At 46.7% G+C, this 13,633-nt stretch overlaps 1 protein-coding gene across 2 annotated transcripts in view; it reads left to right on the plus strand.

The window, feature by feature from the left end:
• TTLL7 (tubulin tyrosine ligase like 7) overlaps positions 1-13,633 on the plus strand; it is a 950,867-nt gene that overhangs the window by 371,841 nt on the left and 565,393 nt on the right. For both annotated transcript variants that reach the window (XM_069232204.1, XM_069232205.1), the window contains one exon: positions 11,242-11,363. In XM_069232204.1, coding sequence (XP_069088305.1) covers positions 11,242-11,363 — 122 coding nt within the window. The remainder of the gene's footprint in view (positions 1-11,241; positions 11,364-13,633) is intronic.

The raw sequence follows: 13,633 nt of genomic DNA on the forward strand, positions 1-13,633 counted from the left end.
GCATTAGGCAAGGGTCGCTCCCCTGGGGGGCAAATTGTATTTAGACCATTTCTGCCCCCCTTGGGGGCAGATTGGCCGATTGTAGGTCAATCTGCCCCCAAGGGGGGCAGAAACCACTAGGCACCAGGGATCTTTTTTTTGCGCCGTCACGCAAGGGGAGCGACTTTGTAGGCAATGGTCGCTCCCCGGGGGGGGGGGTGAGGGGGGCAAATTTATTTTAGGCCATTTCTGCCCCCCCTGGGGGCAGATCGGCCTATTGGTATTAGGCCGATCTGCCCACAGGGGGGGCAGAAACCTCTAGGCGCCTGGGCAAATAGTTTTTTTGTGTTTTTTTTTTTGTTTGTTTGTTTTTTTAGAGATGGGGAGCGACGCATTAGGCAAGGGTCGCTCCCCTGGGGGGCAAATTGTATTTAGACCATTTCTGCCCCCCCTGGGGGCAGATTGTCCGATTGTAGGTCAATCTGCCCCCAAGGGGGGCAGAAACCACTAGGCACCAGGGATCTTTTTTTTGCGCCGTCACGCAAGGGGAGCGACGTTGTAGGCAAGGGTCGCTCCCCGGGGGGGGAGGGGGTGAGGGGGGCAAATCTATTTTAGGCCATTTCTGCCCCCCCCGGGGGCAGATCGGCCTATTGGTATTAGGCCGATCTGCCCACAGGGGGGGCAGAAACCTCTAGGCGCCTGGGCAAATAGTTTTTTTGTGTTTTTTTTTTGTTTGTTTGTTTTTTTAGAGATGGGGAGCGACGCATTAGGCAAGGGTCGCTCCCCTGGGGGGCAAATTGTATTTAGACCATTTCTGCCCCCCTTGGGGGCAGATTGGCCGATTGTAGGTCAATCTGCCCCCAAGGGGGGCAGAAACCACTAGGCACCAGGGATCTTTTTTTTGCGCCGTCACGCAAGGGGAGCGACCTTGTAGGCAAGGGTCGCTCCCCGGGGGGGGGGGGGAGGGGGGCAAATTTATTTTAGGCCATTTCTGCCCCCCCCGGGGGCAGATCGGCCTATTGGTATTAGGCCGATCTGCCCACAGGGGGGGCAGAAACCTCTAGGCGCCTGGGCAAATAGTTTTTTTGTGTTTTTTTTTTGTTTGTTTGTTTTTTTAGAGATGGGGAGCGACGCATTAGGCAAGGGTCGCTCCCCTGGGGGGCAAATTGTATTTAGACCATTTCTGCCCCCTTTGGGGGCAGATTGGCCGATTGTAGGTCAATCTGCCCCCAAGGGGGGCAGAAACCACTAGGCACCAGGGATCTTTTTTTTGCGCCGTCACGCAAGGGGAGCGACCTTGCAGGCAAGGGTCGCTCCCCGGGGAGGTTGGGGGGGCAAATTTATTTTAGGCCATTTCTGCCCCCCTGGGGGCAGATCGGCCTATTGGTATTAGGCCGATCTGCCCCCGGGGGGGGCAGAAACCTCTAGGCGCCAGGGCAAATTGTTTTTTTTGTGTTTTTTTTTTGTTTGTTTGTTTGTTTTTGTAGAGATGGGGAGCGACCCATTAGGGAAGGGTCGCTCCCCTGGGGGGCAAATTGTATTTAGTCCTTTTCTGCCCCCCTTGGGGGCAGATTGGCCGATTGTAGGTCAATCTGCCCCCAAGGGGGGCAGAAAGCACTAGGCACGGGGGATTTTTTTTTTGGCACCAATGTCACGCAAGGGGGGGCGACCCCATAGGCAAGGGTCGCTCCCGGGGGGGTAGGGGGGTTGGGGGGTGGGGGACAAATTTATTTTAGGCCATTTCTGCCCCCCCTGGGCCCGGCTGAGCTAGAGGCCAAAATCCACAGGTAGGCACTGTTTTCTATGAAAAAATTTGATGTGTCCACGTTGTGTTTTGGGCCATTTCCTGTCGCGGGCGCTAGGCCTACCCACACCAGTGAGGTATCATTTTTATCGGGAGACTTGGGGGAACACTAGATGGAAGGAAATTTGTGGCTCCTCTCAGATTCCAGAACTTTCTGTCACTGAAATGTGAGGAAAACATGTTTTTTTAGCCAAAATTTGAGGTTTGCAAAGGATTCTGGGTAACAGAACCTGGTCAGAGCCCCACAATTCACCCCATCTTGGATTCCCCTGGGTTTCTAGTTTTCAAAAATGCGCTGGTTTGCTAGGTTTCCCCAGGTGCCGGCTGAGCTAGAGGCCAAAATCCACAGGTAGGCCCTGTTTTCTATGAAAAAATGTGATGTGTCCAGGTTGTGTTTTGGGCCATTTCCTGTCGCGGGCGCTAGGCCTACCCACACAAGTGAGGTATCATTTTTATCGGGAGACTTGGGGGAACGCTGGGTGGAAGGAAATTTGTGGCTCCTCTTAGATTCCAGAACTTTCTGTCACCGAAATTTGAGGAACATGTGTTTTATTAGCCAAATTTTGAGGTTTGCAAAGGATTCTGGGTAACAGAACCTGGTCCGAGCCCCGCAAGTCACCCCTCCTTGGATTCCCCTAGGTCTCTAGTTTTCAGAAATGCACAGGTTTGGTAGGTTTCCCTAGGTGGCGGCTGAGCTAGAAGCCAAAATCTACAGGTAGGCACTTCGCAAAAAACACCTCTGTTTTTTTCCAAAATTTAGGATGTGTCCACGTTGCGCTTTGGGGTGTTTCCTGTCGCCAGCACTAGGCCTACCCACACAAGTGAGGTATCATTTTTATCGGGAGACTTGGGGGAACGCTGGGTGGAAGGAAATTTGTGGCTCCTCTTAGATTCCAGAACTTTCGGGCACAGAAATGTGAGGAACATGTGTTTTTTTAGCCAAATTTTGAGGTTTGCAAAGGATTCTGGGTAACAGAACCTGGTCCGAGCCCTGCAAGTCACCCCTCCTTGGATTCCCCTAGGTCTCTAGTTTTCAGAAATGCACAGGTTTGGTAGGTTTCCCTAGGTGCCGGCTGAGCTAGAGGCCAAAATCTACAGGTAGGCACTTCGCAAAAATCACCTCTGTTGTCTTCCAAAAATGTGGATGTGTTCACGTTACGCTTTGGGGCGTTTCCTGTCGCGGGCGCTAGGCCTACCCACGCAAGTGAGGTATCATTTTTATCGGGAGACTTGGGGGAACGCTGGGTGGAAGGAAATTTGTAGCTCCTCTCAGATTCCAGAACTTTCTGCCAAAGAAATGTGAGGAACATGTGTTTTTTTAGCCAAATTTTGAGGTTTGCAAAGGATTCTGGGTAACAGAACCTGGTCCGAGCCCCGCAAGTCACCCCTCCTTGGATTCCCCTAGGTCTCTAGTTTTCAGAAATGCACAGGTTTGGTAGGTTTCCCTAGGTGCCGGCTGAGCTAGAGGGCAAAATCTACAGGTAGGCACTTCGCAAAAATCACCTCTGTTGTCTTCCAAAAATTTGGATGTGTTCACGTTGCGCTTTGGGGCGTTTCCTGTCGCGGGCGCTAGGCCTACCCACGCAAGTGAGGTATCATTTTTATCGGAAGACTTGGGGGAACGCTGGGTGGAAGGAAATTTGTAGCTCCTCTCAGATTCCAGAACTTTCTGCCAAAGAAATGTGAGGAACATGTGTTTTTTTAGCCAAATTTTGAGGTTTGCAAAGAATTCTGGGTAACAGAACCTGGTCCGAGCCCCGCAAGTCACCCCTCCTTGGATTCCCCTAGGTCTCTAGTTTTCAGAAATGCACAGGTTTGGTAGGTTTCCCTAGGTGCCGGCTGAGCTAGAGGCCAAAATCTACAGTTAGGCACTTCGCAAAAAACACCTCTGTTTTTTCCCAAAATTTAGGATGTGTCCACGTTGCGCTTTGGGGTGTTTCCTGTCGCCGGCACTAGGCCTACCCACACAAGTGAGGTATCATTTTTATCGGGAGACTTTGGGGAACGCTGGGTGGAAGGAAATTTGTGGCTCCTCTCAGATTCCAGAACTTTCGGGCACAGAAATGTGAGGAACATGTGTTTTTTTAGCCAAATTTTGAGGTTTGCAAAGGATTCTGGGTAACAGAACCTGGTCCGAGCCCCGCAAGTCACCCCTCCTTGGATTCCCCTAGGTCTCTAGTTTTCAGAAATGCACAGGTTTGGTAGGTTTCCCTAGGTGCCGGCTGAGCTAGAGGCCAAAATCTACAGTTAGGCACTTCGCAAAAAACACCTCTGTTTTTTTCCAAAATTTAGGATGTGTCCACGTTGCGCTTTGGGGTGTTTCCTGTCGCCGGCGCTAGGCCTTACCCACGCTAGTGAGGCATCATTTTTATCGGGAGACTTGGGGGAATGCTGGGTGGAAGGAAATTTGTGGCTCCTCTCAGATTCCAGAACTTTCGGGCACAGAAATGTGAGGAACATGTGTTTTTTTAGCCAAATTTTGAGGTTTGCAAACGATTCTGGGTAACAGAACCTGGTCCGAGCCCCGTAAGTCACCCCTCCTTGGATTCCCCTAGGTCTCTAGTTTTCAGAAATGCACAGGTTTGGTAGGTTTCCCTAGGTGCCGGCTGAGCTAGAGGCCAAAATCTACAGTTAGGCACTTCGCAAAAAACACCTCTGTTTTTTTCCAAAATTTAGGATGTGTCCACGTTGCGCTTTGGGGTGTTTCCTGTCGCCGGCGCTAGGCCTTACCCACGCAAGTGAGGTATCATTTTTATCGGGAGACTTGGGGGAATGCTGGGTGGAAGGAAATTTGTAGCTCCTCTCAGATTCCAGAACTTTCTGCCACAGAAATGTGAGGAACATGTGTTTTTTTAGCCAAATTTTGAGGTTTGCAAAGGATTCTGGGTAACAGAACCTGGTTCGAGCCCCGCAAGTCACCCCTCCTTGGATTCCCCTAGGTCTCTAGTTTTCAGAAATGCACAGGTTTGGTAGGTTTCCCTAGGTGCCGGCTGAGCTAGAGGCCAAAATCTACAGGTAGGCACTTCGCAAAAAACACCTCTGTTTTTTTCCAAAATTTAGGATGTGTCCACGTTGCGCTTTGGGGTGTTTCCTGTCGCCGGCACTAGGCCTACCCACACAAGTGAGGTATCATTTTTATCGGGAGACTTGGGGGAACGCTGGGTAAAAGGAAATTTGTGGCTCCTCTCAGATTCCAGATCTTTCTGCCACAGAAATGTGAGGAACATGTGTTTTTTTTGCCAAATTTTGAGGTTTGCAAAGGATTCTGGGTAACAGAACCTGGTCCGAGCCCCGCAAGTCACCCCTCCTTGGATTCCCCTAGGTCTCTAGTTTTCAGAAATGCACAGGTTTGGTAGGTTTCCCTAGGTGCCGGCTGAGCTAGAGTGCAAAATCTACAGGTAGGCACTTCGCAAAAATCACCTCTGTTGTCTTCCAAAAATGTGGATGTGTTCACGTTGCACTTTGGGACGTTTCCTGTCGCGGGCGCTAGGCCTACCCACGCAAGTGAGGTATCATTTTTATCGGGAGACTTGGGGGAACGCTGGGTGGAAGGAAATTTGTAGCTCCTCTCAGATTCCGGAACTTTCTGCCAAAGAAATGTGAGGAACATGTGTTTTTTTAGCCAAATTTTGAGGTTTGCAAAGGATTCTGGGTAACAGAACCTGGTCCGAGCCCCGCAAGTCACCTCTCCTTGGATTCCCCTAGGTCTCTAGTTTTCAGAAATGCACAGGTTTGGTAGGTTTCCCTAGGTGCCGGCTGAGCTAGAGGCCAAAATCTACAGTTAGGCACTTCGCAAATTTAGGATGTGTCCACGTTGCGCTTTGGGGTGTTTCCTGTCGCCGGCGCTAGGCCTACCCACACAAGTGAGGTATCATTTTTATCGGGAGACTTGGGGGAACATAGATTAGCAAAACAAGTGTTATTTCCCCTTGTCTTTCTCTACATTTTTTCCTTCCAAATATAGGAGAGTGTGTAAAAAAGACATCTATTTGAGAAAAGCCCTGTAATTCACATGCTAGTATGGTCACCTCGGGATTCAGAGATGTGCAAATAACCACTGCTCCTCAACACCTTATCTTGTGGCCTTTTTGGAAATACAAAGGTTTTCTTGACAGCAATTTTTTACTCTTTATATTTCAGCAAATGAATTGCTGTATACCCGGTATAGAATGAAAACGCACGTCAGGGTGCAGCTCATTTATTGGCTCTGGGTTCCTCGGGTTCTTGATGAACCTACAAGCCCTATATATCCCCGCAACCAGAGGAGTCCAGCAGACGTAACGGTATATTGCTTTCTATAATCTGACATTGCAGGGAAAAGTTACAGAGTAAAACGTAGAGAAACATTTATGTTTTTTTCACCTAAATTTCAATATTTTTCTTTTTCAGTTGTTATTTTCTGTAGGAAACCCTTGTAGAATCTACACAAATGACCCCTTGCTGAATTCAGAATTTTTTCTACGTTTTAGAAATGTTTAGGTTTCTGGGATCCAGCATTGGTTTCATGCCCATTTCTGTCATTGACTGGAAGGAGGCTGAAAGCACAAAAAATTGCAAAAATGGGGTATGTCCCAGAAAAATGCCAAAATTGTGTTGAAAAATTGGGTTTTCTGATTCAAGTCTGCCTGTTCCTGAAAGCTGGGAAGCTGCTGAGTTTAGCACCGCAAACCCTTTGTTGATGCCATTTTCAGGGGAAAAACCACAAGCCTTCTTCTGCAGCCACTTTTTTCAATTTTTTTGAAAAAAACAAAATTTTCCCTGTATTTTGGCCAATTTCTTGGCCTCTTTCAGGGGAACCCACAAAGTCTGGGTACCTCCAGAATCCCTAGGATGTTGGAAAAAAAGGACGCAAATTTGGCTTGGTTAGCTTATGTGGACAAAAAGTTATGCGGGCCTAAGCGCGAACTGCCCCAAATAGGCAAAAAAAGGCCTGGCACAGGAGGGGCAAAAGGCCTGGCAGCGAAGGGGTTAAACTCTATTTTGGTTTATTACCATTGAATTTGTAAATGCTTATTTGTTAACAGTTTGTTTCTCCTTTAAACTTGGCCTTTGTTTATAACCTTGACATTTGTAGATGCTTGCTCTTTTAAAGTTCGTTTTTTCTTTGACTTTAATATCTTAAACAAGAACCTTGTAAACATAAGGTTAATTCATACATTAACTCTGTAGCCTTGCCGACTTCCATGGGAACGGTCTACTATCAAACTCTTCGAATAAACCTTGACAATATATATCCGTTTTCTGTAATATAATCTTCAAATGTAATTTTACCTCACAGGAGTTTCTGTTCTGAAGCGCGCTCTCTCTCCACACAGCTGATTCCTGTCAGACCTCAGTTGAAATGCAAGGCTTCCAGCTGGAGAGCTCGTAACCTAGCAACCAACCGATTGCAAGACTAGAACTGTAACTAACCTTCAGGACTCACAGCGGCCATCTTGGATTTTCTCTTCTTGATTCTTCCTTTGAAATAAGCGCAAGATTACTCTGCAAACCTTCTTCCAGTTGGGCTTTGCTGTCTCCACTGAGGATATCTCTTTGCTTTTCTCATGCACTTCTTTGATTTGACTTGGCAAGTTTGTGTGGCCATGACACTATCTCCTTTCTGAACGGGGGGTCATGTAGTAGTTTAGTTTGTAGGCGCCAGGTTGGGATACAGGTGCGAGGTCTGCCCCATCTAATTTGTGCAGTAAGTGGGCAGTGGTCCGAGATTACCCTGGCGGCGTAGTCTACACTCATTATTCTATGTGTTAGGTCCTGTGATGTAAGGATGAGGTCATTCCGGGCGTGAAGAAGGTGCACTGGGGAGTAGTAGGAGTATTCTCTGTCGTGCGGATGCAGATGCCTCCATATATCTATCAGGTGGCGTTCTGTTATCCGCAATCGTAATGTCTGGGAATTTTTCGCTTTTGGGGTGGCCACCAGTGGGGCGTGTGATCTATTCATCTCTATTTGCGGGACGCAATTCATGTCCCCGTCCCATACGCAGGGTGTAGTTAGGTCATTTGTTAATTGTGATATCACCTTGTCTAATGTTCGGGACATATAGCCCATTAATCATTAGCTCCTCCCCATCTAACAGCCCCTTTAGTCGTATAAACCTACCATCCTTATCTGTTATGCTGCGTTGCACTGTGTAGGGGACCCCCAGGGCTATCCTCTTGCGGAGAACGAGTTGCCAGAGCTATATATTAGTCCCGCCCAACTCTTTTCTAGCCGCATGATGTCTTCCGGTGTGATGTGTGTTTCCTGGAGGATTGCTATATGGATATGGTGGCGTTTTAGATATGCATGTATCCTATTTTGTTTATTTATTCCCACCATACCCTTCACATTCCAGGTTATTATATTATATACAGGTTCCTTCTTCATTGTATTGAGTGGTGTTGTGAGGAACTATGTGGGCTGCTCCCGAGATCCCATTCTTATGCTCATCAGCCCTTCGCCGCCATTCCTCCGGTTGGACGGTTTATAATGCTCTTTCTGTGTTGTTCACCTTTTTAGTTAATTTGCGATGGTCAGCGCGAAGCAGTGAGACTTCCAGTACTGCGGCGTCGATTTTTCCCTCCAATGAAGATTTAGGGGGTCATTCCGACCCTGGCGGTCCATGACCGCCATGGCGGAGGGCAGCGGAAGCACCGCCAACAGGCTGGCGGTGCTTCCTGGGCTATTCTGACCGCGGCAGTAAAGCCGCGGTCAGAAAAGGGGAACCGGCGGTTTCCCGACGGTTTTCCCCTGGCGCAGGGAATCCGCCATGGCGGCGCTGCTTGCAGCACCGCCACGGGGATTCCGACCCCCTTCCCGCCAGCCTGTTTCTGGCGGTTGTCACCGCCAGAACCAGGATGGCGGGAACGGGTGCCGTGGGGCCCCTGGGGGCCCCTGCACTGCCCTGCCACTGGCTGTTTAAACTGCAATGGCAGGCCTCAGACATGGTTACGGGGCTGCTTAATCGGGTGGCACAAACAGTGCCTCCGGCCTACCAGTAGCATTTAATTTACAGACCTAGGCACATGTAGAGCACTTTACTGGGGACTTATATGTAAATTAAGTATGCTAATTGAGTATGTTGGCATGTTTTAGGGGAGAGAGCACAAGCACCTTAGCATTGGTTGGCAGTGGGAAGTGCACAGAGTCCTAAATCCAGCAAAAACTAGTTCAGACTATGTAGGGAGGCAGGCAGAAAGTTGGAGAAAGACACCCCTAAGGCTGTCAGGTCTAACAGTAGTTATATATCAGGGGCTGAGTCTCATTGTGTTTGGTACTTGGCTTACCAGTAGGTGGAGGAGTGACCCAATAAGTGGTTTTATTACCTCCCAGAAAGTAATGCAGGATTTGCATGATTCAAGTAGGTAGGATGTCATGTACATAGTGGTGACACTAAAGGAGTTGAGGAATTTCCTGAGGTTGGAATGCAGGAACATGTAAAGTGTTTACCTTTTGGGATTGTTCACTTTGCGATTGAGGGGGCGGTGGATATCTGTGGTGTTCTTAAAGACATATAGTGTAGGATAGGTAGGGTTTTTGGAAGTGGGTTGACTAACTGTTTGGATATCTTCCCTGCTCTGTGTTCACTGCATCATGGTATCAAACTAATCTATGCTTCTTTTATGGCATCATTTGATTCTCCTGACATATTTTGACACTCATTCTACCTTAACTTTTAATTGATTGGAATTCCCCTAACCAGATCCTCCCCTGTCAACAAAGATTGTCACGCAGCTGTCTGCTTAGTAGGCATAGTCATATTAGCCTATGCCAATTACATAGTTATGCTTGTGGCCTACATACTTCAAGGTAACTTGTTCATGGGTAGGATGTCCATTATTAATTCTCCAATGAGAAAACTTTCATATAGCCAGGTTACTCAAGGGATCTTGAACATATGATTTTTGCAATGTGCACTTTGCCCATGAAACAACCAGATTTTCCGCACATAAATATGAACTACAGTGTTTTTTTATATTGTGCACGTTTTTGCTTAAATGTAGGTGAACTAACAAATGTGGGATCAAGGGTGCAACCATAAATTAACTCCCTGAGGATTTTCCATAAAATCCAATTTTCTTCACAAATTGAACCTATTAAATATTATTTAAATCACGTCTTGGCAAAATGGCACGTTCTTTTGTTTTGAAGGGAAATTCGATTGCCATTCAGACTGTTTGCCTCTTAGGTCAACTTGCTAATAAACTATATTTCCTTTTCCTGGCTAACATGCACGCACTATTTAATTCTTAACCTTTATAAACATTAGTTTGGGAGCAAAACTCCAGATATCGCTGGTGCACAAAGAAACCTGAACCGTCGAATCTAAATATAAAATTTGGACTTGCAAATATTTCTCAGATCTAGAACTAGTGGGTTAATTCACATATGGCACATAAGCTGTGAACAGAAAGCCATTTACATGGAACGTGACGCAATGCAATGTATTAATAAATGGTCTAAAATAAGTGAAGTATGCGTCTTGCTAGGACTTTAGTTAAAGTTGACATTTGTTGTCCATACACCGTCTACAGACTTTAGATAGTCTCACATTTTTTGGGGCACCCTTATTCCAAGAATAAACCAAAACAAAGGATCAGATTCTAATTACATTGTCACTATGGCTTCAGTGCACTTTGGGAGATCACTTGAGTTCCCACTGCTCATTAAACCATGGCCAGCTCTTGCAGCGCGTGCATATGCTATAACATTGATGCAACAGACTGAATGTTTCTCATACATATTTTGATATTATATTATGTGTATTTTGGACCTTTGTAGAATAGTTGCAATGCGCTTTTTATCTAGTTTATATATTGAATATATCCAGTATCTCTTTGTTCATTTTTATGTGTTTTTATGTCTTTTATGGTCGATATGAGCCGAACAGAGAATACTGACTGACTGTGTGTGCAAATGTAATTGTGAACTCGAAAGAATATAAAGTAAATTGTACATTCTGATTTATGTTATCAAAAGCTGAACAGAAAAGTAAACAAACAGGGGCGTAGCTTGGTCAATAAGACTGGGGTGTGTGAGCTTCAGATTTCCCAACAGTCGTGCTGGGATAAGTTGTTAAAACACAATATATGAGAAGCAGGACATGAGGGGGTCTTAAGGGGCAGTGGAAAGATAGAGGAGGGCGCATTGTTAGGGGCACCTAAAACACAATTTTTTTCAAACTAATCAACATTCTTTAAAGCCTTCCAAACAGAGACCTGTGCGTGTGTGCTTTTTTCGTCAGGGTAGGCATATGAAAACCCCAGGTTGAAATCCAACGCACTTCATCATACCCGACTGAAAGCCCATGTACCCAACTATTTACTATTGAATACATTTTCTAGGGCGGTGTAACACCCCGAATCACCCCCGGATGCTATACCCCTGTAAACAACGTGTATTTTTCGCCTGTTGTTTGGAGTAGGAAATAAAACGCTGCATATTTACGTTTTCATTATTGTGGTTGTCTACTACAGTTCGGCTAGTAATAGAGGAGGCGGGATTTTTAAAGATACCAGATGAAGATGAAACAGCCAATCTTATTTGGAGCGACTCGTCAGTGCAGCATGAAAAGATTGCGGAGCTCAGGAACTATCAGGTATGCAATAAGCATGACTTTTGCAGCCTCGCAGAGTGAATGTAAATTACTGGCAATAGTTTATATATCCTTCAGTTTGTTGGATTTATTACACCTAAATAACTTAATATACGGTCAAAGTAATGTTATGATTTCATTACAGTAACAAACATACATTTAACATAAGAGTATTTTTAGGGCTTGACTTTTTCCCCGATGGCTACTGTTGGAGCCATTAAGAGCTAAAAGATGTTTATTATCACCCAATTCACGGCATCCAGTTTACTCAGTGGTGTATTGCAAAATGATACCCCCCACAGAATGTGATTTGGGCCTCTGAGTATCCTCTAGTGTCGGTGCACGCTAGCGTAGAAATAACACATTGACAGAGGGTGTGTAATTTCGGTGGCATCAGAGGCTTCTGCTCTTCGCACTGTGCCTTCCTGAAGCCCGCCCACTGGCCACTCTTTATTCTTATAATTTCTCACACATGACTGGCAGGTCAAACGCATTCCACAAGGACACAGAGGGGAGTCAGGGCAGCTCCCCTCATCTTACATGTTATTAGTAATGGTAGTGCCCTGCGACCAGTTATATCACTAGCGCAACACTACATTCCTCCCAAAAACAAATAGCACACTATAACTGAAAATCACAAACTTAAGAGGGGCATCAGCTCACACCAGATGGTCTCGCAATTGTTGAGATGGAGTGAGATTGCCATGTAAACTGTACTTGGTATGAGTGGATCTGTTGGTTCTAGGATCACGCTCTGGAACACCAACAGGTGTTCAAATGTCGCAGCTGGTTTGGAATTTGGACTGGACATTGACTGAGAGGTTGAGAGACCGTTGTCTGAGTCAGGAATGGGCATCTAATCAATATCAGACAACAGCAGGTCAGATTCTTCTCCACCACGTGGCTGTGGGGGATGAAACCTCTTGAACATGGAAATGTTCCTTGTGACAGTGGAAGTCCCCCGCTGAGCCACAACCATGGATCCATACCGGCGTACAATGGTCCAAGGATTTTTAGCAAATGCAGGTGGAACTTGCTTCCAGGAAAGTGCTCCTTTAGCAGTACAGCATCTCCTACGTGTAAGTCTGAAGCTCTCACATGATGCTGGTGGCTGGCCTTGTGATTTACACTGATCTGTCGCTGATGAACCTGAAGATCATCAATGGCTCCAGGCATCCACTGCTGGTGATGAGGAATGGAATCCACAACTGCTCTACCTAGGGAGACATACCCAGGAGCCTAGCGAGTAGTCGAATGGGGAGTCTATCGATAGTTCAGTAAAAAGGAATATATGGCATATTCACTTGACTGTCCACTGGCTGCAGCAATTTGTACAATCTTGTTTAAGGGTTGCATGAATCTCTCGGCCTCCCCGTTCGTTTGGGTCCATTGCGGTGTAATCCATCAATGTCGGATGCCAGTGGTCTCAAAGTAAGAGGCAAGCTCCTTATTCGGAAATGGGGGACTGTTGTCAGTTTTTATTTTCAGAGATAAGGCCATGAGTGGCTAGGATTTTCTCTATTTGGGGGATCACGACTTCAACGATGAGAGTGGGGATGATCTCAACTTCTGGATATTTGGAGAAATCGTCAATCATCACCATGGTGTATTGGCCATCAGGTAGGCTCCCAAATTCGAGACTGGCTGAAACCCATGGTTGTCTTCGACCTGGCTTCGTCTCAACGGGGACGGGCCAGCTGGGGTCCCCAGAGGCTTGACATCATTCACACAATCGCACCAGGTTCTCAACTTGTTCGTCCATCAGGGGAAACCACACCTTTGTCCATAATCTACTTTTTGTTTTCACCATACCTTGGTGTCCATTGTGTGCTAAGTGCACTACCTGGTCAGTGAGTGAGGACGGAATGACCAGCTGGTAGCTTCACAGCAATCACCCATCGGTATCCACTGATAGTTCCTTGCGAACATGGTACAAACTCTCCATTATTCGTTTGGAGGTGGGTGTGAGCGAGGGTAATTGCTTCCTCACAGCATGCCACTGGTTGGAACGGATAGCTTGCAAAGCTTTCTGAAGGCAGTCATCTTGCTCCGTGGCCTGAATTATCATGTCAGTTGAGACAGGCAATGGTCGGGACCTGGCAGACACATACCTCACATACTCCTCGGTTTCATGAGCTTCTTGGATCTTGCTCATGGTGGCAGCTCGCGGATGGCGAGACAAGTAGTCAGCCGGGTTATCCGACCCCGCCCGGTATTCCAAATGACACCTATAGTCCTGCAATTGGAGCATCCATTTTTCTATCCGCGGTGGT

Source organism: Pleurodeles waltl, chromosome 4_2 (assembly GCF_031143425.1).
Source record: "Pleurodeles waltl isolate 20211129_DDA chromosome 4_2, aPleWal1.hap1.20221129, whole genome shotgun sequence".
Lineage (NCBI taxonomy): Eukaryota > Metazoa > Chordata > Amphibia > Caudata > Salamandridae > Pleurodeles > Pleurodeles waltl.